The sequence below is a fragment of the Sycon ciliatum genome, chromosome 4 (genome assembly GCF_964019385.1).
Source record: "Sycon ciliatum chromosome 4, ocSycCili1.1, whole genome shotgun sequence".
In the NCBI taxonomy this organism is placed as follows: domain Eukaryota; kingdom Metazoa; phylum Porifera; class Calcarea; order Leucosolenida; family Sycettidae; genus Sycon; species Sycon ciliatum.
This window is the reverse complement of record NC_088646.1, coordinates 40791678-40819083: the sequence shown is the minus strand read 5'-3', so window position 1 is coordinate 40819083 and position 27406 is coordinate 40791678. Positions and strand designations below refer to the sequence as shown.

Sequence of the window (27406 nt, the reverse complement as noted above, 5' to 3'; positions counted from 1 at the left end):
TCTTGCAGCTCGAGTTTCGAGCTATGCTATCCTCAAGAAAATAATTCTAACATGATTAATTTGCCTGATGATCAATTCTCACATTGCAATGACACAACCAAGTCCTTCTTTGTCATGACTCAGAGTTTTGTCTGAAGAAACAACATTCATCAGACAGCCCTGTGTGTGTGTATAATGCTGACTCTGTCCACTGGACATAGAGCACTCTATGCAGACTGAGGACCTTAGACACCTGTCTGAGGATTACACAGCATGAAAGTCAAGCTGCAAGAAAATCACGTTCTGCCTTCTTCGTAAGGGAAGCCGTGCCCATTGCGTTATTGAACACTGTGTGAACAGAGGACTGACTCCACTGTGTGAACAGAGGACTGACTCTACTGTGCGAACAGAGGACTGACTCTACTGTCTTGTCAGTTGTATTATTAAACACACTCACATACTTTGAAGTACAGTGCTGATCAGTGTACTCCGATTGCGCAAGTCTAGTTTACGCCCTGCCCCCAGCTCACATCCCAGTGCTTGCAGGTCCAGGGCTGCACAGTGCCCGACGTGGCATGGACTCGCTTGATGGCAATTCATTGAGCAGCACTGTACTTCAAAACACTCTGACTAAAAAGACAAGCACAACTCTTTGAAAATGGTACCCTACGTGGAGCGTAGCACACCCTGAGTGAGCACTGGATTGACTTACTCCTTGCTTCAAACTCTGCCCACTCTCCAAGATCTCCTGTAGGCCTGGCAAGCTACTCCCTATACACACACCCTGCCAACAGGCAAAAGAACAACACCGCCAAAAAGAGTGTTACATCGCTAGTACAAACAAACAAACAAACAAACAAACAAATACACAAAGACGTTCAAGGTATGCAGTCTGTGCAGTACAGACTAAGTGTGTTGCAGTACTGGGGTTGAAGGCTCTGAGCTAATAATAGTGTAGTGTTCATATAGCAACATGCACCACACTACAAATCCACAATGGAGCCAAATTTCCCTCAACGCGATGGTACCTGTGAGTGGAAAGCCGTACATTTATACACAAACACAAGGCAGAACAACAGACCAAAAATCTCTCAGAACAACAGAGACCAAAAATCTCTCAGAACAACAGAGACCAAAAATCTCGCAGAACAACAGAGACCAAAAATCTCTCAGAACAACAGAGACCAAAAATCTCTCAGTACAACAGAGACCAAAAATCTTTCTCGTTACTCCGAGTTTCGTGTTTCAAAAACACTCATCAGACGAATACACAAATGTTTTTTTTCCCTCTGAACAGGATCTCAACACACAGAGTCACAAAGACACACCCAAGGAGTCATGCACAAACAAACATGCACGCACACACGCACACACACACACACCTCAGACCTCAGACATGCCCATCGCGGAAGCGATGATAGCGAACAGCTATGTTAGACATAGCAACTTGTGCTGGGATTACACCATTCAACAGCTTGCAAGGCTGATGAATTGACCGCCACTAATTTTTAGCCTGGTATCCACCACACAGCTGATTGAAGTGGCTTTTTCTGGCCAGTGAATCCCGATTTTTCATGTTTCATTTTTCACTCATTTTTACACACACGCCACACCACATACTCCGGCATACACTGGCTGTTGGTAACCACCCAAGAAAATGAAAGAAGAGCTAGGAAAATGAGAAATAGAAGAAAGACGTGTGCGGCCATAGTCGTCGGGAATTGAACCCGCAACCTCTCGATCCACACACACGCATGCTGACACATGCAACCACACGTACACATGCTGACACGTGCTATCACACGTACACATACGTGCACCACCAGAAGTAGTAGGCATCACTCACACGCGTGGAGGATGAATCCACTCAGCAGACAGCAAACAGTTGTACGAGGTTATACGGTATTAGCCATCATGCGTTGAGACTAGTGTCACGTACCGTTCTGGAACAGTCCTCATCGGACGTTGGCTTCCACTTGGCCATGGACAGGGCCTCTGTCGCTGCTGATAAGGCAAACCGAGTTGCCAAAGACTCCTGGGTTTAAAACAAAGAAATATGTATGTTCACTGGTTTGAGGAAAAGACGCAAAAATTTATGTCAGCACACTGTGTATGTATGCATATCTCATGCATATCCCATAACCATTCTGGTCGTAGGGGCTGTCGAGAATATGTAGCACGAATCCGCGTTACGCTCGTTATTATGTCAATATTTGTTCATGTGTACATCATGTGTACATCATGTGTACGTCATGTGTACGTTATGCTGACGTCTTGCTGCACACATCGCATGAACAGTTTTGCAGCGCTCAGGCCAGGGCATGCGCAGCGAGCCAGTGGCTTCTTTTCTGCTACCTTTCTCCATTGGCCCAAGTCCACGAAGCTCCCCATCTTCGAACAGAACCGTGTCAACGCCATCCAGCCGTTCCAGACGTTCTCTACCATTACGTCCCGACAAAGCGGAATCCAGCCGACCTACCGTCCCATGGTTTGAGCGCCGCAGCCCTATTGAAATGCAGCACCTCGTGGAACGGTCCCAGCCTGCCGATTGAAGGCACCACTGCAGCAACTGTCACTGTTGCGCCGGCGGAGGGTCCTCCGGAAGTCACCTCAAAGGGGTCGGGGGGGGGGGGGGGGGCAGCCGTTTGGTCAGGGTTTGCAGACAAATAAAAAAGCTGATGCATTTCCATATGGCATTCTTGTGAAAGACCTCTCGTCGTTCGACTCTTTAGTGCGCGTGTGTGCAACTTGCTTTCATTTCCTCTGTCGGCTGCGGAAGAAACCAACTCCATCTGGACCTGTCACGCCTAGAGAAATCGAAGCAGCAGAGCATGTATGGATCAGCCACAGCCAGTCTGCACACTATGCAGATGTGATCACCGCTCTGTCCAGTGGGAAGCAGCATCCGCTGGCAACTAAGCTGAACTTAGTGCTCGACAACGGAGCACTGAGGTGCCGAGGTAGCCTGGAGAATGCTGACCTCTGCTTCAAATCGAAGTTTCCCGTGCTAATCTCCAAGGAAGACGCCATTGCCGACCTCATCATACGTGATTGCCACCTCAAGGTCATGCATGGCGGCGTAACACACACTCTATCCCATGTCCGATATCAATTTCGGATCCCGAAAGGCAGATCAGCTGTAAAGGCTCTAGTGAGTCGCTGTCAGACTTGCATTCAGTACAAAGGCGCTCCATACAAGACGCCTCAGATGAGTCCGCTACCTGCTACCAGAGCAACCCAAGCGCGACCGTTCTCCCACATCGGCCTGGACTACTTTGGCCCCATCCTCGTCCATACGCAGTCGGAAACCGTCAAGGCATGGGTCTGCCTGATCACGTGCATGGTGACCAGAGCTGTTCATTTGGAGCCAGTCCACGACATGACAGCTGCCGAGTTTCAGCTCGCACTGAGACGTTTCGTCGCCCGCCGTGGCACGCCGGAGTTAGTTGTGTCCAACAACGCTCCTTAATTCAAGCTAGCCAAGTCAACTCTAGACATTGCCTGAAGTAACGTTGTGGTGGATACCAGTGTTGCGTCGTACATTAGCCACCATCGAATCCAGTGGCACTTTCATCGTTGCCAACTCTCCGCAGATGGGTGGAATGTACGAAAGGCTTGTGGGTATCGTCAAACACTCTATGCACAAGATCATTGGGAGACTGTCCCGAAGAAACTTGTTGAACATTCAAGGGTTCAATTGAAAGAAAAAATAATGTTTAGCCGATAACCCGATCGTTATGGTATCAGCTAAGCCACTAAGGAAAAAATGTAATTGTTTCAGCACTAGGAGACACCTCCTCACAACCAGTCAACTCGCCACTCTCCTGCCAGAGGTTGAGTCTGTCGTCAATTCTCGGCCACTTGTCTTACTCTATGTCGATGAGGAACAATACAGAGTACTAACGCCTGCTGGTCATTTCATCAGCCTGTCTACCACACAGGGATTCTTCACGGCCAGCAACGACCCAATCGACCCGGATTACCAGCCCATCAATTCCTCCCAGGGGCGGATCCAGGATTTGTCCAAGGGGGGTTCAATTTTTCCCACCCTACCCACAATGACGAAATGATGACTACGCCGCCCCAGTATGGGAGTCCTCCCTCTCTGCTGCACAGCGGCTCACCCTTGAACGGCTGCAAGCCAGAGTAGCCCGCACAGTCATGCGGCTTGAGAGATGCTCTTGCCCATCAGACGAGCCCAAGTCATCATTGTTTAAACAGCTGGGGTGGCCAAGTCTATCCTGGCGCAGGAAGATCGCCTGCCTTATGGAATTCTTCCATCTGGTCACCACCCAACCAGAACTTTTTGAAGCAGCGGGATACTGCCCCACGCGTAGTCGCCGCCGCCAACTCGCATTCACTCTGCCACGGGTTGGGAAACACGCCGGGAGGTCATTTCTCTTCCGCACCGCTACTGTCTGGAATGACTTGCCCGCAGACCTGAGAGCCACAGCCTCGCAGTCCCTGTTTCACAGTCACATTTGCACGCACTTCTCTGACACCAAACACAATGCCACTCCTCACTGACATGCCTCTGTCCTCCTTCTTTGAGCGTTGCGCTTACTCTTATTTTGTGTTTCTGTTTCGGTATATTTCGTATTTCAAGGCATACCCCGAGGCTATAGGTATTATTGAGTAAAGGACCATTCTGGAACATTCAGCATAATTGTATTTCTCTAGCTAGGCTGTTCATTACGAATCATTAGCCCTCCACTGTCTGCTATCTCAACCCTACAGCCTCCCATTATAATGGAACTCCCTTCAATTTAGACTACGTCTTTGGGAAATCCTCAAATAATAATAATAATAATAATGACATACACATGTATAACAAGTTCACACGTTCGCGTTATACATGTAGGCACAAACATGTAACTTCAGTACCCCTATACCCCTATTTTCAACACTCTGCAGCTAAAACATTATTGAAGACACGCAGCACAAGGAAGAAAATTTCAATTTCTTTGCCGCAGAATTGGTACTTTCTCCAGCAGCTCGTCTGTATTAATTGTCCGTAATATTGTACTCCGAGCCACCCGATGTTGACTCCACTGTACAGTAGGTTCCATAAGGCAGGCTTCCTGCATCTTTTGTGTCTCAGTCTTAATTGTCCCCAGTAAGAGTTCGGAGAAATTTTGATTATTGGATGATGGGACGTTGAACTTGAAGGTGATTTTCAAGTTTCGCTCTTTGTTTTACCTTCGCCACTAGTGGCTACACATTTCTTTGGAGTGTCACCAAAATTCAATGGCAGCTGGTCTTCAGCCTGCCTCTTTTAGACGCTTGGACAAACTCTAAGACAGTTCAAAAAGCACGAGCCGCGACGACAATACAGCACTGCACAGCCACTATTCAGAAACTAGTGTTTGAAACTTACTTTCGAAGTTGCCGCAGCAGCTCAACAAATGCATGCACCTCTTTCTCCGAAGCGAACACGTAGCTGTAGCTGTACATTCAGTGTGGATCTACATGTACATGTACATGGCTGTACTTTACTTTTCTACAAAACTGTACAAGACAACAATGTACACCGGCATGTAGATCTACCAAGGACATAGCTAGCGGACCGCTCTGGCCTGGGCCGCTGGGCCATAGCATCGGGCGCGCACATCGCATGCATGAGCATGGGTCACACCCGAACTATGGTCGGAAAAATCAGGGGGGTTCGTTCGAACCCCCCGAACTCCCCCTGGATCCGCCCCTGCCTCCGCCAACAGCCTCTTGGACCTTTGGAAGAAGGGCCAACAACATCTCGATCAGTTCTGGCTCGCGTAGAGAAACAAATAACTACTCAGCCTGCGAGAATCCCACTCGTCGTCCTTCAGGCAGTCAAAGACTCGCCCATCAACGTTTCCGGAGCCTGCTGATGTCATCTTGATCAAGATTGAATTGCCTCAAGGCCACTGGCGCCTTGGACGAATCCAAGAAGTCCACACCAGCAGCAATGGCAACATCCACTCAGCCACCATCGTCACATTGTGATACTGCTTGGTGTGGCCTGTCAAAACGGCTTCTTCAAAAGCTAGAAGTACATCAGCGCTTACTCTTAAAAATAATTTCGCAAAGACCCAACATTCTCATCTGAATCTCTCTATACTCTTGCTTCTTCATCCCCCCTTGTTGACCGGCACCAGCAACATCTTTGCAGCCTTGCCCATAGAATCCGTCTCGCGCAGGTTCCACGGCATATTCATGCATATAATTGGTTTTCTAACAATGGCTCTACTCGTGATGCGCTAACCCTACCACGTGTCCGATCCTCCCTGTACTCGAAGTCTCCTTTCTTCTCCGCATACTCCGTAGGGTCTGCTCTGCCTCTAAGCCTTAAATCATGCACTGATATCAAGGAATTTAAACGTGTTATCTCTGGCTAACTGTGCCTGCCTCTACTTATCGTCATCTGTACTCTCCTTTAAAAAAGTTAACCTCGGGTTATTTTCGACTCTTGATTCCTTCATGCCTTCTACTTTTTTTACTGTTTCGGATAGTTGCGGTGTTGGCTACCACCTCTCATTTCACATTCATTTTTCATTGGCAGTCGTTTCACGCCGAGCCAGGAAATGTTGAATTGATACAAATGCCGTTAAGTACCGTTGATCCGCCAACGCTCTAATTCCTGCCCCCTGTCGATTTTCTGCCTGTGAAGCGACTTCGGCGTATACAACGAAATACGATGTTGAACTGACGCATGTACTGCTGTACGCAATATGTGCGAGTGCAGGATGAAGATGTGCACAATCCAGCATTCCAGGTCTGATCTTCTGCTTTGTTGTACATCGTACTGCACTTGAACGACTTGATCTAATTCCCGCCCCCTGCCGAAAAACCAGCTGGGAAGCGACACGGCGTGGGAGGGGGCGGATCAACGGTACTTTACGGTACAAATACTTTGGACAAACGTACTGTCAAGCGGCCAGTGAGTCTACTGTGTCCACTTGAGATCAGCAGTAACATGAGTACAGAATCCTCAGCTGCCAGCAGCAGCACACTACCCCGCTCATTATCATCATCATGAATACACTGTGCATACTCACAGATCTATCAAGTCTGCTACTCTCCTGCCACTGTCCATCACCAGACCCTCTGGGTACACGAGCAGCTACAGACGGCATACCGGTACACGAGGTGTGCAGAAAGACAGTAGAGACAAGACACAGTGACACTCTGCATGTTCGAAACGTGATCAAGGCATAGTTGCTGCCACTGTGCCATCCACATTCACAGTATGTGTACAGGCATGCACAGTCATGCACAGTCATGCACAGACGTGGCGGCCAAAAAGAAATCCGACCCGTTAGTCAAAACTAGCGACGCATTTCCATTTCAATTACATCATACACGTACCAAAAACTGATCCGAGGGACGCAGGGGCCCGCACAAGCCATTGCGCTGCTTTCGGCACGTGGGTTGGATTTCTTTGGCCACAAATGTACATTATAACAAAAGCGGGGCAAGATGAGATGAGCTGTCAGAGTCCAACATATTGCACCCTGCATGCGATCTGCAGTGCAGGCAGCGTGATCGCAAAGAGGGAAAGTCGCGGCACTCTGTGACTGGTTTGTGGGCACCAGAGCTGGTATCTGAAAAGAGGCAAGCTGTGACCGGTGTGTGAGTGAGTTTGACTGTATGACTGACTTTGAGGACCGCGACTGCTAAGCGGGACGTGACTACTATGTTGGACGTGACTGCTATGTGGGACGTGACTGCTATGTGGGACGTGACTGCCATGCGGGACGAGACTGCTAAGCGGGACGTGACTGCTATGTTGGACATGACTGCTATGTGGGACGTGACTGCTATGTGGGACGTGACTGCTATGTGGGACGAGACTGCTATGTGGGACGAGACTGCTATGTGGGACGAGACTGCCATGTGGGACGTGCCTGCTATGTGGGAAGTGACTGCAATGTGGGACGTGACTGCTATGTGGGAAGTGACTGCTATGTGGGACGAGACTGCTGTCAGAGTCCAATAGATATCCTCTGACACCTGAAATTGCCTGCTGGTGACCTTGTGTAGGTCAAGTCCAGCAGCTCGTGTATAAGAACTAATGGAGTAGTATCAACAATCATGCACAAGATACCGCAAAAGAAAACAGTGAGTGAAGAGAGATCATTGACGTACCAACTTTAGACGGTATCTCAGCAAATTCTAGCAGAACAGAACCAACACACACACACACACGCACGCACACAAACAAACAAACATGCACCCAAGCACGCACGTACGCACAAACACAGAAAACAAAAGGCAGGGAAATTGGACAGAATGTCAACGGCATCATATTAACGTCTCTATTGCCTCCGATCTTGATAATATACTGCATCTCTGTAGCAGGCTGCAGTGCAAACCATATCCGTAGACACTACAAGATGACTGATCGGTGGGAAAGATCCAAACATGTACAAACACTGCACATATGTATGTTCATCTCATTATCATGAGCAAGTACACGCATCCGGTGTGTGTATACACATGCATGCGTCGCACTCACAAGCCTGAACACACACACACACGCACACACACACACACACACACACACACCACATCTATATCAATCAAGAGTACACAACCCTCCCACAAGAGTGTGCAACCGCCGCATGCAGTGCTGTCCCGAGAGAGTGTCAAGTTCACGTCCTATTTTATGATGCGGTGCTTCTTGCAGGAGCGGCATGCGACATTTGTCCTGGGTGTCAACGCATCACACGTTTTTTTTCCTTGCACCAATTCGTAACCGCTACAGAATGAAATGCGGATTTGCCCACCACAGGTCTAGGATACGTCTCATAACACGTGTACAGTCAACTTCGCGTACAACCACACTCGACGGGGCATCAGAAAAGTGTCGTTATTCGCGAAGTGTCGTTATACCCAAAGTCTCATGTATTACAGTTGGATGGGACTTTGCTCTGGGCATGGAAATTCTGTCGATATTCGCGAATTGTCATTATATCCGCAGTCGTTATTAGTGAACCCCGCCACGTATTGCATCATAAAAGTGGCGTCAACTTGAAATTCCGTCGAGACAGCAGTGACAGTGGAGTTGCACACTCTTGGAGGGTTATGCACTCTTGCTATTACATGTACATTTCTGCTCAATGAAATCCAGTCGCGTCACTCAAGTTTGCGCCTCGAATCATTTTGCAGCCCAGTGTTGGCAGGTCGAGGGCTGCGCAACGCCTGGAGTGTACATGAGTGACACAACTGGATTTCATTGAGCAGCACTGTAAAACAGACAATAATACAGTAATCACATACATGTCCACGTACACATACTTTTGAAGTACACGTAAACGTACACACACAGCCATTGCTCTTACCATCACCATATAGCTGCCCAATACCGCTCTCTCCCGCCAAGAGTCGACTCCACGAGGTTTCCACGCCAACTCCAAGTGGTGTGACGGCACCTTATCACAATGAACGGGCAGTCACAAGGCAAGAAACCGTTACAAGTTGCCATGGGTACAATGAGGGGATAATATTCAGTAGATGAGAATATTTCCATGATGCTATCTGCTAGAATGTTGTTACTGGAGCTGACCGACAGTAAGTAGAGTTGAGCAATCAAATCTCAACAGAGCTGAATGAGAACAGCAACAGCAGCTACTGAGCAAAACTAACCCAAGCACTACAGTATCCTGTCTGTGCAGCTAGATCAAGATGAGAACTGTACAGGGTATCAAGATAGTGCAATGGTGTGAAGAAGACTAGAGCATGCAATACGCCTACAAGTACAGTACTGCTCGATGAAATCCAGTCGCGTCACTCAAGTATGCGCCGGGCATTGCGCAGCCCTAGACCTGCAAACACTGGGCTGCGACATGGTGCAAGGCGCAAACTTGAGTGACACGACTGGATTTCATCGAGCAGCACTGTACAAGGTACAGTTTCAAGATCCTGCAATGGTGTGAATACGATACCATGCAATATGCCTTGTGAAGGATTCAACACAAAGTCACGAGAATGAAGGGGTCAGGTTTTTAAAGTGTGAATTTAATACTACTTCATGTACTTCATGTAACAGCTACGCTGCTCGCTACACTGGATAGATACCCTCCGCACCACTGCTGACTACACTGGATAGATGCCCTCCGCACTACCCACACCAACATCCGTCAATTGTGGTATGCCGATGATTCAAGTGGTGCAGGCAAGCTAGCTACAGGCCCGTCGACGCTGGTGGGATGATGTGGACGAGACTGGGCGACCCTACGGTTACCATGTCAACGCCTCGAAGACTCTCCTCCTCGTCAAGCCGGAGCTACTCAACCTGGCCCACAGTGTCTTTGCAGGAACTAGCATTGAAGTGGTCACGGATGGAGCACGCTGCCTGGGTGCCGCTAAAGGGACACCTGATTTCACCGCTGGCTATACAGCTGGGAAAGTTCGAGACTGGTAGCAGGAGCTTATGCGACTGTCCGAGATTGCCACTACCGAACCTCATGCGGCATATGCTACCCTCACACACGGGCTGCGTGGTCGATGGACGTATCTCCTCCGTCCACTGGAGTTCTCAGCTGAACAGCTGCAGCGCCTGGATGACACGGTCACGGAGCACTTCCTTCCGGCTCTGACAGGGAAACGCACGTTCACGGCGGATGACCTCTCTCTTCTGCGGCTACCTTGTCGGCTCGGTGGGATCGGTCTGCCATGCTTTAAAGAAATCGCTACCTCCCAACTGCAGGCTTCCCCAAGTCATCATGTGCAGCCAGGTTGACGAGATCATCCACCAGCACGATAGAGAGTGGCAACATCATTCCTGCGGATCTGTGGCTCAGGTAGCCCGACGTGAGAGTGTCTGCTGCCAAGTCTTCCAAGAAAGCTAGTGCTGCCTCTTTTGCTGCTCTCCGAGAAGCTGTGGACCGCCCCTTGGCCCGTCGTATGGATGAGCTGTCCCGCAAAGGCCCCTCTTCCTGGCTCACTGCTCTTCCTCTCAAAGAACATGGTTTCCACCTCTCGAAGCAGGAGTTCAGGGACGGCCTTGCATTGCAGTATGACTGGCCTCTCCCCGATGTCCCCACGAAGTGTGCCTGTGAAGTTCTGTTCTCCACTGCTCATGCCATGTGTTGCCCCCGGGGTGGCTTCCCTACAATCCGCCATAACGAAGTCCGCGACGTGGTAGAGGAGCTACTCACGGAGGTCTGCCGCACAGTGGCAATCGAGCCCCAGCTAGCCCCACTCTCCGGAGAGGTGTTCACTGCTGCATCGGCAAACACCGCCGAGGATGCTTCACGCCGATGTCCGTGCCCCTGGCTTCTGGACCCGAGCCCAGGATACTTTCTTTGACGTTCGCGTCTTCCATCCTGATGCGGCGTCGTACTCGGCCCAATCACTGGATGCCCTACTGCTTCAGCACGAGCGCCAGAAGAAGCTGCCTTATGGGGAACGAATCCTCAACGTGGACCGTGGCACATTCAGCCCGCTGGTGTTGTCAACTTCTGGTGTTGCCTCCGCTGAATGCGAAAGGTTCTTGAAGCGCCTCTGTGGCTTGCTTGCCAGGGCTGATTCCAGCATGCCCTATGCACACCATGTTGCATATGTGCGCCGCAGGCTGTCTTTCGCGCTGCTGCGGTCCGCTGTCATGTGTATTTGTGGGTCTCGGTCTGCATACCATCGTCCAGCTAACGAGCACAGGGAGCTGGCGGTGGTTGAAAGCCGGATCTAAACCAGTTGTGTTTTAGTGTAAAACTCTCGCCACTCAGGAGACATATTTTCCACACCTGTGTGTTATTTTCTTCCTATCATACCCTGGTTTCTCATCATTGGGTTGCTTTTGCCCGTAAAAGAGGCTGTTTGATAGATGCCCTCAGCCTCTGGTGTTCATACACTGTACTACACACAGCCCATCTTGCCACAACCGCACTGACAACTACATGACATGCACAGTCTGTGCTGAATGAAATCCTACCTCACCAATACCGTCAAATCCCGTGTATATGCGCACCCGCGTATAAGCCCATGCTCGCGCATAAGCCCAGAGTCAGTTCGAACATCACAAAGCTTCGTCGTACAAGCCCATGGGCCTAGGTCATACCATGTACGTAGCACATGTAGTTTTTTTGTACATTTCAACACAATCATCGGTTGTTTTTGTTTGCACAGTGGTTTTCAGCAGTGTACTTCTCACTTCCTTGGTACTTTTCAATAGCACAATGTTGGTGTCGGCGTACAAGCCCATGCCTGCGTATAAGCCCATGTTCTTGTATAAGCCCACCGAAATAGCCTTGTGAAACAGATAAGCTCATGGGCGCACCCGCGGGATTCCACGGTAAGCTATCACCATGCATCAGTGCAGCACTTGGTGTTCACAGGTCTGGGGCTGTGCCTGAGCCACACCCAGCAAAAGCTGACTCATGCGATTGGAATACATTGAACAGCAGCGCTATAGAAATACTACAGTAGCATTGGAATAGGAACATGATCTATCAACAGACTCTTTCAAGCTAGTAAGGGATTGATTGTATGTGACAATTGTGAAACCCCAGCACCGGTGATCTGCATCTGGGATCTCAGACGCTTATGCAAACAAACTGAAAACTCCCTGTGCGCGTACATAAAAGGGGCTGTCCCAGCCAGTCGGAGTCCAGGTCGAGGCATCTGTGATCCCGCATGATTGAGTCAGCCCATTTGGCGCAACGAGTTTTCCGGTTTTATTGGTATACATGCGGGAGATCCTGGATGCAGGCTGAACTGATTAGCAGCCTGCCTATCTGTCAGCTCGGGCTGAAATGATTTTTATGTGCTCCCTGCCCATCAGTCAGCCTGCGTTGGAGTTGCACAAACAAAAAACCAAAGTTCTCACCACTGTAAACACTACACAGTATTTAGTAATTTACCGTACTTTGAGAGTGATGGCGTTCTCATGGATGCAGTCAAAATTTAGTCTGAATAAGTCTCACACGAACCGTGAATTTTTGCAGCACTTTGTGTGGAGTTATGATAGATGCAGCACTGAATGTGCTGTGGCTTGTTGAAATCAAATACACTCGGACGTCTCTTATCCGGGCACGTTGGGACCGGGCACTGCCCGTATCTCAGATTTGCCCGTATCTCAGGATAACTCCTCTACCATGTATCATATCATTTTTTTGAAGAAGTTTACTGGACACGTACTGCACATGTTCAGGTTACAGAGAGAATCCATTGATAAAAAGGTGTGGATTTCACAGGTTGGCAGTGACAAATAAGCACTTGCGCATACGAAAAAACTTCAAACCAACCAAATTCAAAGCATTTTTGCCATAGGAACTCAAGCTGAAGGTAGAGAGACGTGCCCGTATCTGAGGCGTCCGGATAAGAGACGTTTGAGTGTACATGTAATGTCATTATGCAACATTGTTTTCTTCTCGTACCAAGACTCAAGAGTAACAAAATTGCCTACTGTAGAGTTGAGTCTACCTTCTTGTACAAGTAGCATAATATGCCTAGTTTTGCATGAGTACTCTTGCTACATGTACCGTACTGGCAATATATCTTGCCGCAGTGAGGCCATGAAGCGTTACATTGGCACATGTTTGCCGCACGCAGGGCGTTACATGCAAAGTCGCACAGGAGCCGTTACACAGGTTTCTTTTGCCGCAGTCCTTTTTTTTGCCACGCGCGGTACACGTGCTTTCACAGTTTTCAGCCTTTGCAGTGCAAACTGCAATGAAAAGATCGCCGCACCCCGCCTGACGCGCGTTACGAACGCAACGAAAATTTGTCGCACTAGCCTGGTCGCGCGTTACGCCGCACCCCCCTGCGTTACGCGTTACGCGGCAACATATATTGCCAGTACGGTATTACTTTACTTTCAAGTTGAAATTCAACTGAGACAAGACCTGGGTATAAACTCCCCTGCGTGTACTACTAATAGGCACCAGGTGTTTTGTGTATGCATTGTGGAAATATTACCTGCGCCAGTCACAACAACTCGTCTTCTCGTCCCTTGGGTTGACGTGCTGGACACATTGCGACAACATGTCACTGAGAGCACGGGACTAAAGCAACGAACAGCACTCATGGCAGGCATAGCGTCAACACGCAAACTCAATAAATTGGAAAGGAAGACGTAGAACTGTGCATTTACATTGTGGAACTGGAAAGAACAAACTACACAACTGTTGTGTATTGTAAAAGTTGTAAACAAAATATTTCCTGTGTGCTTCTGTTTGCAATCAATGAACAGATTTTCAAACTGACGTTTCTTTGGCCGCACGTGGCGCGGCGGCCAAAGCGGCGCCGTGCACTCTACTCTCCCGACATAATCTTTTTGAAGTGGCTCCAGCATGTTTCCTATTTCAAACCAAGGCTCAATCAAATCTGTACTTTTTGTTGCTCGACCTTGACCTGATTTTGTTGACATTGGCTGTCATTTCCAAAAGCAGAATGACCTTTGTTGGTACACATGCCATTGCAGAATAAACCCTTTACCTTCAACTAGCTACGATGGTCTCTACGAGCCAGACACCTGAAGCTGGATAAATATTTTGAAAATATTCACCAATAATTGTGGCTCAGTACTAGTACTGATCTTCTTGTCGCTTGCCTGAGCGTAAACAGTGTTGATGTTTGCACAATACTCCTGAAAGATAAATACGCGGAGTATTGAACGTGTGGCGATCATGGCTGATAAGTGTGATTACGATGTGGCAGTAATCGGAGCAGGAGTCAGTGGCGTTTCAGCACTGAAGTGTGTCCTTGAGGCTGGTCTCAGTGCTGTGTGCTTTGAGAAGACAGAGCATGTCGGTGGTTTGTGGCATTTTACTGAGGACGGCTATGGTGTAATGAGATTCACACATATGTAAGAGAAACATTTTGCGGTACAATAATTATTTTAACATCGGGGGCCAATGAAATCCCGCCTCCCAAGGCCCAAGAATACATTATGTAGTATGGGATGTTGCCAGGTGTCCAGTTCCGGCCCAAGAACTGGCGTGCACCCCCCCCCCCCCCCCCCCCCCACACACACACTCACATACTCCATATTCAATGCCCGAAGTGTGCGCTTTGACCCCAGGTTTGGATGCTTCATGTGACCGATGATCTATGCAACATGTGCATATGTGGCCGCGATTGTGGCTTTGACCTGCTGACCCCAAACGTCACAAAGACCAGCGATGCAAGTTTGCATACATTGGCCCTGCCCCAAGGACGACTGGAACAGACAGCTTCGGAGCAAACAACACAAAATCATTGTTTCACACTTCAGTTTCCCGTATCCGATCTACATGGGAAAGAGGGAGCACATACACGTGCTGGGTTTTGTTTGCTTTGCAGACTTTGTTTGTAGATACCGCTGTCAGTCTGGTTGACTCTCACTGGAACTGTGCAATTATTTGTAATGTTATGCCACCGCTCAAAAAGTACCGTATTTCCCCGATTGTAAGGCGCACTCGATTATAAGTCGCACCCCCACTTTGAGGTTTGAACCACATTGTTAATGTTTCAATACATGCCTATAAGTAGGATGTCACTCTCGATTGTAAGTAGCATCCCCTTCTTTGCCCTTGAATCTTAGGTGCCTTGACTTATATTCAGCAAATACGGTATCCTATTCTTGTGAAGCGCTACCAGCAGCATTGCCGGGGATTCCCCCGGGGATCCCTGTTAGCATGCTATACTAGATGTACAGTACAATGTAAACCAGGGTTTCACTAACCAGGGATGCAACATCCAGAGCAGGCAAACAAATTAAAAAAAACTTCACCTCACAGTTCACGTGAGACTCGGTGAGACCGATTTTTCCGCATTCGTAGGAACGCCCCTGCCCCAGATCAGGTAATGTTGCCGGTAAAGCTCAGATATTGACCTGGCCTATTTCTGTTTTCATGTCTTGACTCTTGGCCATGTTCTCTGTTGTCAGCAATGTATCCAAGTACAACTATTGCTTCTCTGACTATCCATTCGCGGATGACGTTGTGGACCACCCGCACAATGCTGACATGCAGAAATACATCGAGGGCTACGTGGAGCACTTTGATCTCATGAAGCACATCAACTTCGGCACCACCGTCGTGCACATGGAACAGCAGACGGACAACGGTGGAGTCTGGACTATTCGTACCCAGAGCGCCAACAAGGCAGAAAGGACGGTCGTTGTTAAGAATGTAGCCGTAGCAACTGGCCACCATGCACTACCAATAATGCCATCGTGAGTGTTAATAGAATGATAGTGTATCTGTAACCATGGTGACCATGTGCGGCTGACTCACTGGATTTAACACTGTAACGTAGTGCACCGTAGACTCCTGCCACACACAGCATCACTGCATCTCTGCTCCATGTGGATGATCATTGCTATGTAGCAGGGAGTAGTAAAATGCTGGTATTTTCCTACTCCCTGCTGTGTACATGTACTTTGTAGTTGAAACAGCTGCTTAGTTGTGTCTGTCCGTGCACACACACACACACACACACACACACACGCGCGCACACACACACACACACACACACACACACACACACACTGTTCTGCAGGTTTCCAGGCCAGGAAACATTCAAAGGTGAACTGCTGCATAGCGTTGCCTACAAGGACGCCATTACTAACGGAATCGTCGACAAGAAGCCGCTGGTCATCGGTGTTGGTAACAGCGGAATGGACGTTGCCGTTGATCTGTTTGCACGCGGTAACTGCAAGCCAGTAAGTGTATTCCTATCGACCTGTTTCCAGGTATGAGAGAGAGAGTGATCGCATCCAGTGAAATCCCATACCCATCGGGTATGCACGCATGTGTGGGTGTGGGTGTGTGCGTGTGTGTGGGTGTGCGTGTGTGTGGGTGTGTGTGTGCACGTGTGTGCGTCTGTGCATGGTTGTTTTAACTGTATGTGTGTGTGTTTCCTTTGTCTCTGGGTACATATTCCTAGACCCTGCTGAGCACCAGATCCGGTGCATGGGTGATCAACAATCACGTGTTCAACTACGCCACCGACCTGTACGCATGTCGATTGTTTCTATGGTTGCCATGGCGCATCGCCACCGTGATTGTGGAGCTGGTGACCAGACTGACGAATGGCAATCCATTTGATTTTGGCCTGAACCCGAGCATGCAGATGCTGCAGACCCAGCCCTCGGTCAGCGGGGCTCTCTATTTCCATCTCCGGCGTCAGAATGTCGTCGTCAAGCCAAATGTGAACAGGTAAGACCAGTGCGGTGTGTGTGTGCATGCTATTGCGCAACACTGCAGACTTGTACCACTTCTGGTGGTACAATGTACAGTCAACTTCGCCAATAACGACTGCGGATATAACGACAATTTGCGAATAACGACAGAATTTCCATGCCCAGAGCAAAGTCCCATCCCACTGTAATCCACAAAATGAGACTTCGGGTATAACGACACTTCGCGAATAAGGACACCTTTTTGATGCCCCGCCGAGTGTCGTTATAAGCGAAGTTGACTGTACATTCAATCAGACGGAGTGAAACTCATAAAGTGTTTGTGTTTGATCAACACTGTTGCAAACCATGTGTACATGTACATGTACCCGTATGTAGGCAAGCACATGTGGGGTCTTCATTCATGCAGGGAGACCTGTAGACATGTAGTGCTGCGCCACTGTTACAGTGTATGCACAGCATGGGTGATTGTGTAGTGTGTCATTACGCACTGGTACACTTTTAGCTGAACAAACTAAACACAGTGGATGTGCACATCAAAAAATGGAGCCCCCATCCCCCTCCACTCGTTGGATAGACTGTCATATTGCTGTAGGCTGCTTGTGTAGGTAGAACATAGGTGACAATGAATACTTCACTAGATGGTATGTGCATATTGCCTGACTGCACTTACACGGGACCTGCACTGTGGCTACTTTCTGAGTCGGTCTCGGCCTTTACTGATGATCCGACTGCTGCAGAATATCGGGTAATCGTGTCTTGTTCACGGATGGCTCATCCGCCGATGTTGACACCATAGTCTGCTGCACTGGGTATCGGATACACCTGCCGTTCATCGACACCAAGCTCAACAATGTGCTCCTGGACGATGAGAGTAACGAGATCAGTCTGTACAAGAATGTCTTCTCGCCGTCCGTTGGCCCGTCACTGGCGTTCATTGGCTTTGTCCAGCCATCGTCTGGTGGCATACTGAGTATGGCGGAGACGCAGGCGAGATGGTTTGCACAGCTTTGCCTCGGTACTGTGAACCTACCAAGCAAACAACTCATGCAGAAGGACATTGAAGAGGAGCGGCAGGTTGCCAGGGAGCGCTACTGCAAGTCCACGCGTCACACCATCCAACGAGATCCGATCGTCTACAACGACGAGATTGCGTCGCTCTTCGGTGCCAAACCACAGTTCTGGAGGCATCCCCTACTGGCATACCGGCTGTTGCTAGGCAGCTGTGGGTCTGCACAGTGGCGTCTGCAGGGCCCCGGTACATGGAGTGGTGCTAGCAAATTGGTACGCAGCATTCCCGTCACGCCGCTCATGCAGGTCATGTTTTGGGCTCTAGTTCTGCTGCTTGCCTGGATGATCAAAGCCGTCTACTCCGTATTTGCTTGAGCATCCTCGTACACACAGTGAAACACACACGTTACGATGTGCGTGCCGGAGTATCGGCTTTACTTGTGTCAAACACACACTGCTGTGTATGCCAGTATGTCCTGCGTACATTGCTGTGTATGCCAAAGTGTCTCGTACATACATTGCTGTGTATGCTGAGGTACTGTATCTCCTACATACATTGCTGTGTGCATGTGCCGAGGTAACTCTGCCAAGCACACATTGCCTGTGCAGTGCAGAGTACTGTTCTTGCCTTGAGACTGCACTGCAATGCCATGAGTGATTCACTTAGAGGATCCAATATCACTTAGCTACCGTTATTTCCTTTCGTGCTCTTGTTCGTCTACTTCAAGTACAAGCTTTAGATAGAGCAAACGAGCCAAGTTGAGACTACAAACACAATATTATACTAGTCAATAGTATGTTCTTCAAGCTACTTCAGTACTTGTATAATGGACACGCTGACGACTGCCAGAATGATAATAGTGCTCTATGGCATTATAGCTGATATTACTCCGTTCTACGCTACTTTGAAGTCACTTTGTCTATTGCAATGGTGCCATCACGCACCAATGCATTATTATACACAGTGACATAGCATAGCCTATAGCTATCATGATGCAAACTGAACAGATTTAACTGTTCTGTGAAATTTTGCAGCCGCATCATTTTTGTATGTGTTTTTTTCCAAAATGGTTACACATAGTACATACTGTCTGTGGTATACAAGTAGTTTTTTAATGGTGTACAGCTGGGAGTGACTGCACATTTACAGCTGGGAGTGACTGCACATTTCCCTTTATATCTCTTTAAGCTATTTACCTTTCAAATTTAGGAATTGTACATTAAATTTTGTAGTCAATGATGTAGTAATCCCACAAGTCACTGGCATCCTACTTGAACTTCAGCAGATGTAGCTCCTGCATATCTGAAAATTTGACTGTCTTTTCCGGGTATTAGCTACACGTTTATTTTCACAAACCATCCAGAAACTGACAATTCGGTTTATGCTCCGAACATTCATCTCACGACGGACATTTGCAAGCTGGAATGTGACTTTTCACCTCCAAGAGGGAGTGGAGTTTAATTAAGTTAACAGCTAGGCCTTTCCGAATAGCTTGTCATGTACTTGGTACTGTGCTTTGGTTAACACAAACACATTGCCTCTATTTTGCAAAATCGCAGTAGAAAGGACCAAGAGCAACAAAGCTCCACCGCACCTGTCGGCATGAACACACATGCTGGAATTCTCTCCATACGTATTACATGTACCGGTACAGTCAGGCCTCGCTTATCCCGTTCTCTTTTATCTGGATCCCTCGCCATCCGGAAGAAAATAGCTGGTTACAGATTTACAGCACACGTGATGCATCCAACATAGCCGGCGTTCGGTTATCCGGTTCCCTCGCCTATCCGGATGTTTTAGCGGAAAACGAATGTGTGCGGTTAAGCGAGGCCGGTCTGACTGCATTATGTTTAGTAGATCTATGCCAGTGCAGCACAGCTATAATCATGATTAGTATTGATACCCAGACCGTGCCAGCAGCAAGATGTTAGTGATCAGCCAGGCCTGACTACCACCTATAATTGTAGCAGTAACATAGTACCTAGTCACCAACCACTCCGCACAACACTCACGTACGCCATGTACACTGCTGTACACTGCTGTACACTGCTGTACACTGCTGTGCACTGCTGTACACTGTAGTGCTGCATGTAGGAACAGCAAACATGCAGCACTGCCCAGGTAACGTTACTCGCAGCCACCGCAGCACATTGCTAGAACATGACATGGTGAAATAGCTAATCAATCTCAATCATTGGTTTTGCAGCAGGCGTCCTGAAATACAACAACAGAGACAGCTATCACAGACACAGAATGTCATAAAAGAAGAGTTTGTATAGATGATAATGACGTTTAAAAATACTCAAGAATGTCGTTTGATCAACGAAACGCTAAGCGAGCACCTGGTCGCCATCTTATTTCCGTCGTCGTGGCTTCTTCTTGTCGACCACAACTGGTTGCCATGGTACTGGATTACAATACGTCGGCGACATGGGTGCTCTCAGGACATCGAACATTTCGCGACGACGTTCTCTGCTAAGTCGATGATCCGCCTCGGCGCACCATGCTCTGTATGCTTGAGTGGCTCGCAACTGCTTCTCAGCCGTAACGACTTCCTACACGTGCACACACACACACACACACACACACACACACACACACTGAACTATTGGCAACTTGCTTGGTATCAGCTAGTGAATGCCAGACAACTTCTACATTGTAGTATCACGGATATAAATTAGATCGTCAACGAGAGAGCTTGGAAGCTCAGGGCCCTACGCTATGCTTTTTGCCTTGATGACCTAGACCAAAAAAAGCATAGGGATGTTATAAATTCTTATAAATTTCTACTTTTTGTTTTTATACATAACCTGGGATTCGAACCCGCACTATCGCCCTGCATGCATTCCCCGATACACTTCGCATACATACTAATTCTTCCAAGTTGCTTCACGTTATGATCTTGTATTTGAAAGCCCTATTTGAATATGCATTGTGGCCAGCCGCCTTTGATTGTACGGTACGGTACGGGACAGGTACGGTCGAGGGTAATACGACACCATCTACCGACTTGATGACGGCAAATAAAGAATAGGGATGTTATAAATTTTTCAATTCTTCTATTTTTTTCAGGCATTACCTGGGATTCAAACCCGCACTATCGCCCTACATGCATTCCCCCATACACTTCGCATTCATACTCATTCTTCCAAGTTGCTTCACGTTATGATCTTGCGTTTGAAAGCCCTATTTGAATAGTGCGGCCAGCTGTATGTGGCCAGCTGTGTTTGATGGTACGGTACGGTACGGGACAGATACGGGATATCGCCAGGCGTGACACAAACACACAAACACCAAATTAAAGCTGTGTGGACCCTGGCTAGCGCCAGACGTTACTGAAGTAACGTCTTCTGCATAGCTACGGGAATAAATACACGTAGCCGGCCAATGTACCTTGCAAGGTACATCTTCACTGACAAGAAAACACAAGAGCATTCGACATAGTCATCTATATCGTGCACACGGTTGAGATCTGAGCCATTCGCTGCAATGCATACCTTTTCTCTTAGCTTCTGCTGCTCGTGAATGACCTGCACCGTGCTCTCCCGTTGCTTATCCTCCAGCCAAGCACGGAACGCTTGTTCAGCCCTTAGCTCAGTTTGTCGCTTATTCTGTGGAGGACGAAATATTAGAGAGAGGGATAGCTAGTGCACAGACTTTCGGATTTTTAGTCCCATGGAAACTAATGATGCTACAGTAAAACCTGTGACTAACGACCACTCCTTGGGGCCAGAGAAAGCGGTCTTTAGTTAGAGGTTTGCACCGCACAACCATACATGAATGTGAGACCGTCCGTGCCTGACGAAGTGGTCTGTAGTACCAGGCTGGTCGTTAGTCACGGTGGTCTTTAGTTACAGGTGTTACTGTACTTCCAGTAAAAACCTGAATAATAAGGAGACCGCCTGGTAACAGAGACCACGCTTGAAGATCCCCTGAGCGGTCATCTTTGACAGGTTTCACTGTACATTGCACAGGCACAGTTGCATGGACGGTCGCTGTGTGAGACTGCTCTCTGCAATACAGGTTCCACCACCTAGGTACTGGTTTGTAGTTTGTCATTCATTACCCCATACACCGCACGCAGGCGCTCTTTCCCTACCTTGTCCTTCCGTCGGAGTGCCTCCAAGTGAAGCTGTTCATCTCGCTCTTGTTTAGCCTGGTCTTGTCTTGCCTTGCTTGAGCACCATTCTTGCCATGCCGTCTCTGCCTTCTCATGTTGGCGACTCATGGCCTGTCGCTCTGTTTCCACTCTCTGTTGAGCAACTCGCTGTGTCAGAGGCAAATCAGACAAACAGCGGTCACATAGTAAGAATCACAAAAACAACCAGTCATATAGTGGTGGTGGTGGTGGTGGTGGTTATTGGGCACATCTACGCCAGGCAGGGCTATGGCAGGCAGGGCTACGGCAGGCAGGGCTACACCAGGCAGGGTTACGGCAGGCAGGGTTACGGCAGGCAGGGCTACGGCAGGCAGGGCTACGGCAGGCAGGGCTACGCCAGGCAGGGTTACGGCAGGCAGGGCTACGCCAGGCAGGGTTACGCCAGGCAGGGCTACGCCAGGCAGGGTTACGCCAGGCAGGGTTACGGCAGGCAGGGTTACGGCAGGCAGGGTTACGGCAGGCAGGGCTACGCCAGGCAGGGCTACGCCAGGCAGGGCTACGGCAGGCAGGGCTACGGCAGGCAGGGTTACGGCAGGCAGGGCTACGGCAGGCAGGGCTACGGCAGGCAGGGTTACGGCAGGCAGGGCTACGCCAGGCAGGGCTACGCCAGGCAGGGCTACGCCAGGCAGGGTTACGGCAGGCAGGGCTACGCCAGGCAGGGCTACGCCAGGCAGGGTTATAGGCGATTCACACGACAGGCAAATCCACGTTTGTCAGGTGCCCGCAGGAAATGAAACGTGAGGCTGCAGTTCACACGGCGGCGGGTGGTGGCCAGAGCTCCCGCGAGTATCCGGTGAGTATACGGCGTTACTGTGGTGTTTTGGAATGAGTACCCAAAGACAAAGGCCAAACAACCAGGGTTCAAGACTACCGTACGATAGTACGACCTCACAGCCTCATAACTGTAAAAGTGCCCGCAGATGAGTGCATCCGTGGGCAAAAAAGGCCATGGACACTTTTGATTCCCGCGGGCAAATTTTGGTCGCCCGCAGGAATATCTCCATGGTGACTTTCCTGTAAACGTGGATTTGCCTGTCGTGTGAATCGCCTATTATGACAGGCAGGGTTACGGCAGGCAGGGTAACGGCAGGCAGGGCTACCCCAGGCAGGGCTACCCCAGGCAGGGCTACGCCAGGCAGGGCTACGGCAGGCAGGGCTACGGAAGGCAGGGCTACGGCAGGCAGGACTACGGCAGGCAGGGCTACGGAAGGCAGGGCTACGGCAGGCAGGGCTACGGCAGGCAGGGCTACGCCAGGCAGGGCTACGCCAGGCAGGGCTTATAGGCGATTCACACGACAGGCAAATCTACGTTTACAGGAAAGTCACCATGGAGATATTCCTGCGGGTGACCAAAATTTGCCCGCGGGAATCAAAAGTGTCCATGGCCTTTTTGCCCGCGGATGCACTCATCTGCGGGCACTTTTACAGTTATGAGGCTGTGAGGTCGTACTATCGTACGGTAGTCTTGAACCCTGGTTGTTTGGCCTTTGTTTTTGGGTACTCATTCCAAATCACCACAGTAACGCCGTATACTCACCGGATACTCGCGGGAGCTCTGGCCGCCACCCGCGGCCGTGTGAACTGCAGCCTCACGTTTCACTTCCTGCGGGCACTTGACAAACGTGGATTTGCCTGTCGTGTGAATCGCCTATAAGGCAGGCAGGGCTACGGCAGGCAGGGCCACGGCAGGCAGGGCTACGGCAGGCAGGGCTACGCCAGGCAGGGCTACGGCAGGCAGGGTTACGGCAGGCAGGGTTATAGGCGATTCACACGACAGGCAAATCCACGTTTACAGGAGAATCACCATGGAGATATTCCTGCGGGCGACCAAAATTTGTCCGCGGGAATCAAAAGTGTCCATGGCCTTTTTGCCCGCGGATGCACTCATCTGCGGGCACTTTTACAGTTATGAGGCTGTGAGGTCGTACTATCGTACGGTAGTCTTGAACCCTGGTTGTTTGGCCTTTGTCTTTGGGTACTCATTCCAAATCACCACAGCAACGTCGTATACTCACCGAATACTCGCGGGAGCTCTTGCCGCCACCCGCGGCCGTGTGAACTGCAGTTTCACGTTTCACTTCCTGCGGGCACATGACAAACGTGGATTTGCCTGTCGTGTGAATCGCCTATTACGGCAGGCAGGGCTACGCCAGGCAGGGCTACGCCAGGCAGGGCTACGGCAGGCAGGGTTACGGCAGGCAGGGCTACGGCAGGCAGGGCTACGGCAGGCAGGGTTACGGCAGGCAGGGCTACGCCAGGCAGGGTTACGGCAGGCAGGGCTACGCCAGGCAGGGCTACGCCAGGCAGGGCTACGCCAGGCAAGGCTACGCCAGGCAGGGCTACGCCAGGCAGGGCTACGGCAGGCAGGGTTACGGCAGGCAGGGCTACGGCAGGCAGGGTTACGCCAGGCAGGGCTACGCCAGGGAGGGTTGTACTCCAGTAAAAATAAACATTCAGTGCTGACAAGTGTTCCACTCGACTAGCTGTTTAAAAACAAGCAGTGTACCTCGTGTTGTAGTTGAGCAGCAGTGCAATCGCGCTCTTGCTTTGCTTTCTTTAACAGCCATGTATCCCATGCACTTAGATCCTCCGTTGCCACCGCCACCGACTCTGCAACACAGGACCGACACATTAAGCCGCAAAGCCGAACAACAATAAACTTTAAGAACTCAGATGGTGAGCCAAGGAAAAATTGTATTAAACTTGGACAAATGTGGGCGCAAGTCATGCGCATAGCGTGTGCCCACATTTCTTCCAAGTTCATGTACCAACTTGACACAACAATCTACTGTAAAAGCAGAAATTTTTGGTGGTGTAATCTTTTCGGTATTCTCCAAAATCGGCGCAGTTCAGTGGAGGGAAAATTCCGCAAACCCGTGTTCCAGGTACCGTACTAGTAAGTGTTACTAGTGTGTTAATATTAGGTTGCGTTTTATTTTACGTAAAAATTGTCGGCACCGAAGTTACCGAAAATAAAACACCACCAAAATGTTCTACTTTTACCGTACGTACATAACAATTATGAGCGGTGTGAAGAGATCGTCCACACTGCTAGTCTGAACAGGCTTCAGACTAGCAGTCGTTGAGCTCGGTGTCTGTTGTTGTTGTAGGAGTAGGCAACAGTGCAACACTGATACAGGAATGCTCTCAACACCAGTACTTGTACAAGCAGCACTATCCTAGCCTGATACAGGTGGACTGGTGCATGCAGTGTGTGGCTCAGTACCGCTGCCTAGTCCGGATCAGCCTTGCTGATCATACATACAGGCCCAGTCAGAGGCAGTCACGCAGACTGAGCACTGGCAGTGGTGTCGGGGTGGTAGTACAGCCAGCTCAATACTCAAAACTGATCATGCAGTATCCACAGTATAACCAAGAGCACACCAGAGTGGATTAGTGGTACAGTCAGACCCCTCGCCATCCGGTCCTCTTTTATCCGGATCCCTCGCCATCCGGAAGAAAATCATTGGTTACCGATTTACAGCAAATGTCATGCATACATACAGTATGTGTGTTCGATTATCCGGTTCCCTCGCCTATCCGGACATTTTTCTGACCGTAGAGAATCAGTGCTGGCTATAACTTTATAAGCGGCCAGGGCCCCTACTTGCAGTCCTGCATGCTGCAGAGTGGCAGTCAAGATTTTCTTCATTTCAACTCCCTCAAACTTATGAAGATACGGTATTGCTTGTGTAGTCCTTCCAGCACAAAATCTAAATTTTAACGGCAACACCGTTACCATGGTAACAGCGTGAACCTCACTGGCTGTAGTGAAGCAGTAGTACCTGGAGTTGGTTGAGAACCAGAAACACCTTGCTGTCTTCCCTGTCGTCCAGTGGCTGATGATGAGCTACGCGGTTTGACGGGTTGAAATGTGCCCGGTTTGCGACTGGGTTTCTGTGGCATGCCCGTCGCACTGCGTGTGCCACACCTGCCTGCCACTAGTGCAGCCTTGGATGGCCGCCGGGTCGATGGTGCAGTACTAGTGGCAGTAGTAGCATGGTTGACAGACTCGGCTCGACTAGTCTTGGCTGCAGCATGTGTGTGCCTTTGACTAGGACACGCAATGTCTAACTGCAATGTGTCCTCACTATCCGTGAGCGAAGACAGGGTGCCAGAACTCAGAAACTGTTGCTGTGCAGCAAAACTGGGATCACTGTCAGACTCTAGCCCTGCGACGTTAGACTTTTTCTCCGTGTGTATCACGCTTGCGTGTGTGGTGTGGCGAGCGGCCGCATTCTGCCCCATCGGGTCAACGAGTAGTTTGGTAGGAGCGCTGTGTGGATCAGTGGTTGCTGTCGCGACGTTGGTGGCGCCGCGCCGTGGAGAATCAGCTGCTGATAGTTCAGCACACCCTGCGCCATGGGTACTATCACTGATGGTAGCTGCGGACAGTCCAGCTGAGGACAACATTGAGTTACTACTGCTGCTGCTGCTGCTTAGATGGCTTAGTACGCTGCTGCCACCGCCCTGATCTTGCTGTGCTGTCTGACAGCTGTCGTCGGAAAGATGGCCATCTCCCTGACTGGTGATTTGCTTGCTGGACATGTGGGTGGACGTCGACATTGCTGCACAACAAGTCCTGTAGACGGTTCCTGCGATTCCGGCGTATTGGTAATGTAGTGCAGTCTTTCACAATCCGTGTCCTCCACAGTATACACAGGACGCTTCCTGCACTCGTCGCTTGCCGAACACACTGCCGCTGTGCCAGTCCGCTATTCCACAGTCACCGAGCCATCACCACGCCATCACTACATCAGCATAAGAAGGGCAGTTCAGTGATGCTACCCACGTCAATAACATAATATCTGCACATGTGAACAGGAAATAGCAGAGAACAGCCATGACATCATTATGACATCATCATAATGACAACTCTGCACAATATGCAGCAGTGAGACAAGCTAGACTAGAGTACATGCATGGCGTGAGCAATGGACTGTACATGCATGTGCATGGAGGATGACCGCGGTATTGTAACAATAGCACCATGATACTGCATGAATAATCCCATTGTGCAATGAATGCATACCTGCCCGACCTTTGTTAACCTGAGATCGGGACAATGATCATACCCATCTATGAACATGTAACTGTTATGCAAATATAGCCGTGAGGCACGCGACAAATGCACTTTTGGGTGCCTATTACCACC

The 27406-nt window shown here is 49.5% G+C and overlaps 3 protein-coding genes across 3 annotated transcripts in view; 1 reads left to right on the top strand and 2 right to left on the bottom strand.

Moving 5' to 3' along the window:
• Window positions 1-14094, bottom strand: part of LOC135816197 (3-oxoacyl-[acyl-carrier-protein] synthase, mitochondrial-like) — a 30883-nt gene extending 16789 nt beyond the window's left edge. The window contains exons 1-6 of the mRNA XM_065329596.1: window positions 13876-14094; window positions 9300-9389; window positions 8104-8130; window positions 7014-7078; window positions 1919-2014; window positions 692-763 (exon numbers count right to left, since the gene is read on the bottom strand). Coding sequence (XP_065185668.1) covers window positions 692-763; window positions 1919-2014; window positions 7014-7078; window positions 8104-8130; window positions 9300-9389; window positions 13876-13993 — 468 coding nt within the window. The 5' untranslated portion in view covers window positions 13994-14094. The remainder of the gene's footprint in view (window positions 1-691; window positions 764-1918; window positions 2015-7013; window positions 7079-8103; window positions 8131-9299; window positions 9390-13875) is intronic.
• A 160-nt stretch (window positions 14095-14254) lies between these two features.
• LOC135816195 (flavin-containing monooxygenase 5-like) lies at window positions 14255-19489 on the top strand. Its single transcript, XM_065329594.1, has 5 exons — window positions 14255-14764; window positions 15827-16114; window positions 16441-16603; window positions 16828-17099; window positions 17821-19489. The coding sequence occupies exons 1-5, from the start codon at window positions 14586-14588 to the stop codon at window positions 18464-18466; spliced, it is 1548 nt and encodes a 515-aa protein (XP_065185666.1). The 5' UTR covers window positions 14255-14585; the 3' UTR covers window positions 18467-19489.
• Window positions 19490-20249: 760 nt separating this feature from the next.
• On the bottom strand, window positions 20250-27063 carry LOC135816194 (uncharacterized). The gene is made up of 5 exons (XM_065329592.1): window positions 26037-27063; window positions 24758-24861; window positions 22192-22359; window positions 21590-21703; window positions 20250-20647 (listed from the first exon to the last, which is right to left on the bottom strand). Exons 1-5 carry the CDS (start codon window positions 26815-26817, stop codon window positions 20447-20449), a joined length of 1368 nt encoding a protein of 455 aa, XP_065185664.1. The 5' UTR covers window positions 26818-27063; the 3' UTR covers window positions 20250-20446.
• Window positions 27064-27406: the final 343 nt, after the last annotated feature.

What these genes read in the sequence shown, in the direction of transcription:
- LOC135816194 (XM_065329592.1), bottom strand. Translation starts at nt 26,817, where the DNA reads ATGTCGACGTCCACCCACATGTCCAGCAAGCAAATCACCAGTCAGGGA. An exon ending in CACTCCGACGGAAGGACAAG is followed by an intron (nt 21,704 to 22,191) that starts GTAGGGAAAGAG and finishes CGTCCTCCACAG; the next exon opens with AATAAGCGACAAACTGAGCT. An exon ending in AGCAGAAGCTAAGAGAAAAG is followed by an intron (nt 20,648 to 21,589) that starts GTATGCATTGCA and finishes GTGCACGTGTAG; the next exon opens with GAAGTCGTTACGGCTGAGAA.
- LOC135816195 (XM_065329594.1), top strand. Translation starts at nt 14,586, where the DNA reads ATGGCTGATAAGTGTGATTACGATGTGGCAGTAATCGGAGCAGGAGTC. An exon ending in GTAATGAGATTCACACATAT is followed by an intron (nt 14,765 to 15,826) that starts GTAAGAGAAACA and finishes CTCTGTTGTCAG; the next exon opens with CAATGTATCCAAGTACAACT. An exon ending in GTCAAGCCAAATGTGAACAG is followed by an intron (nt 17,100 to 17,820) that starts GTAAGACCAGTG and finishes CGACTGCTGCAG; the next exon opens with AATATCGGGTAATCGTGTCT.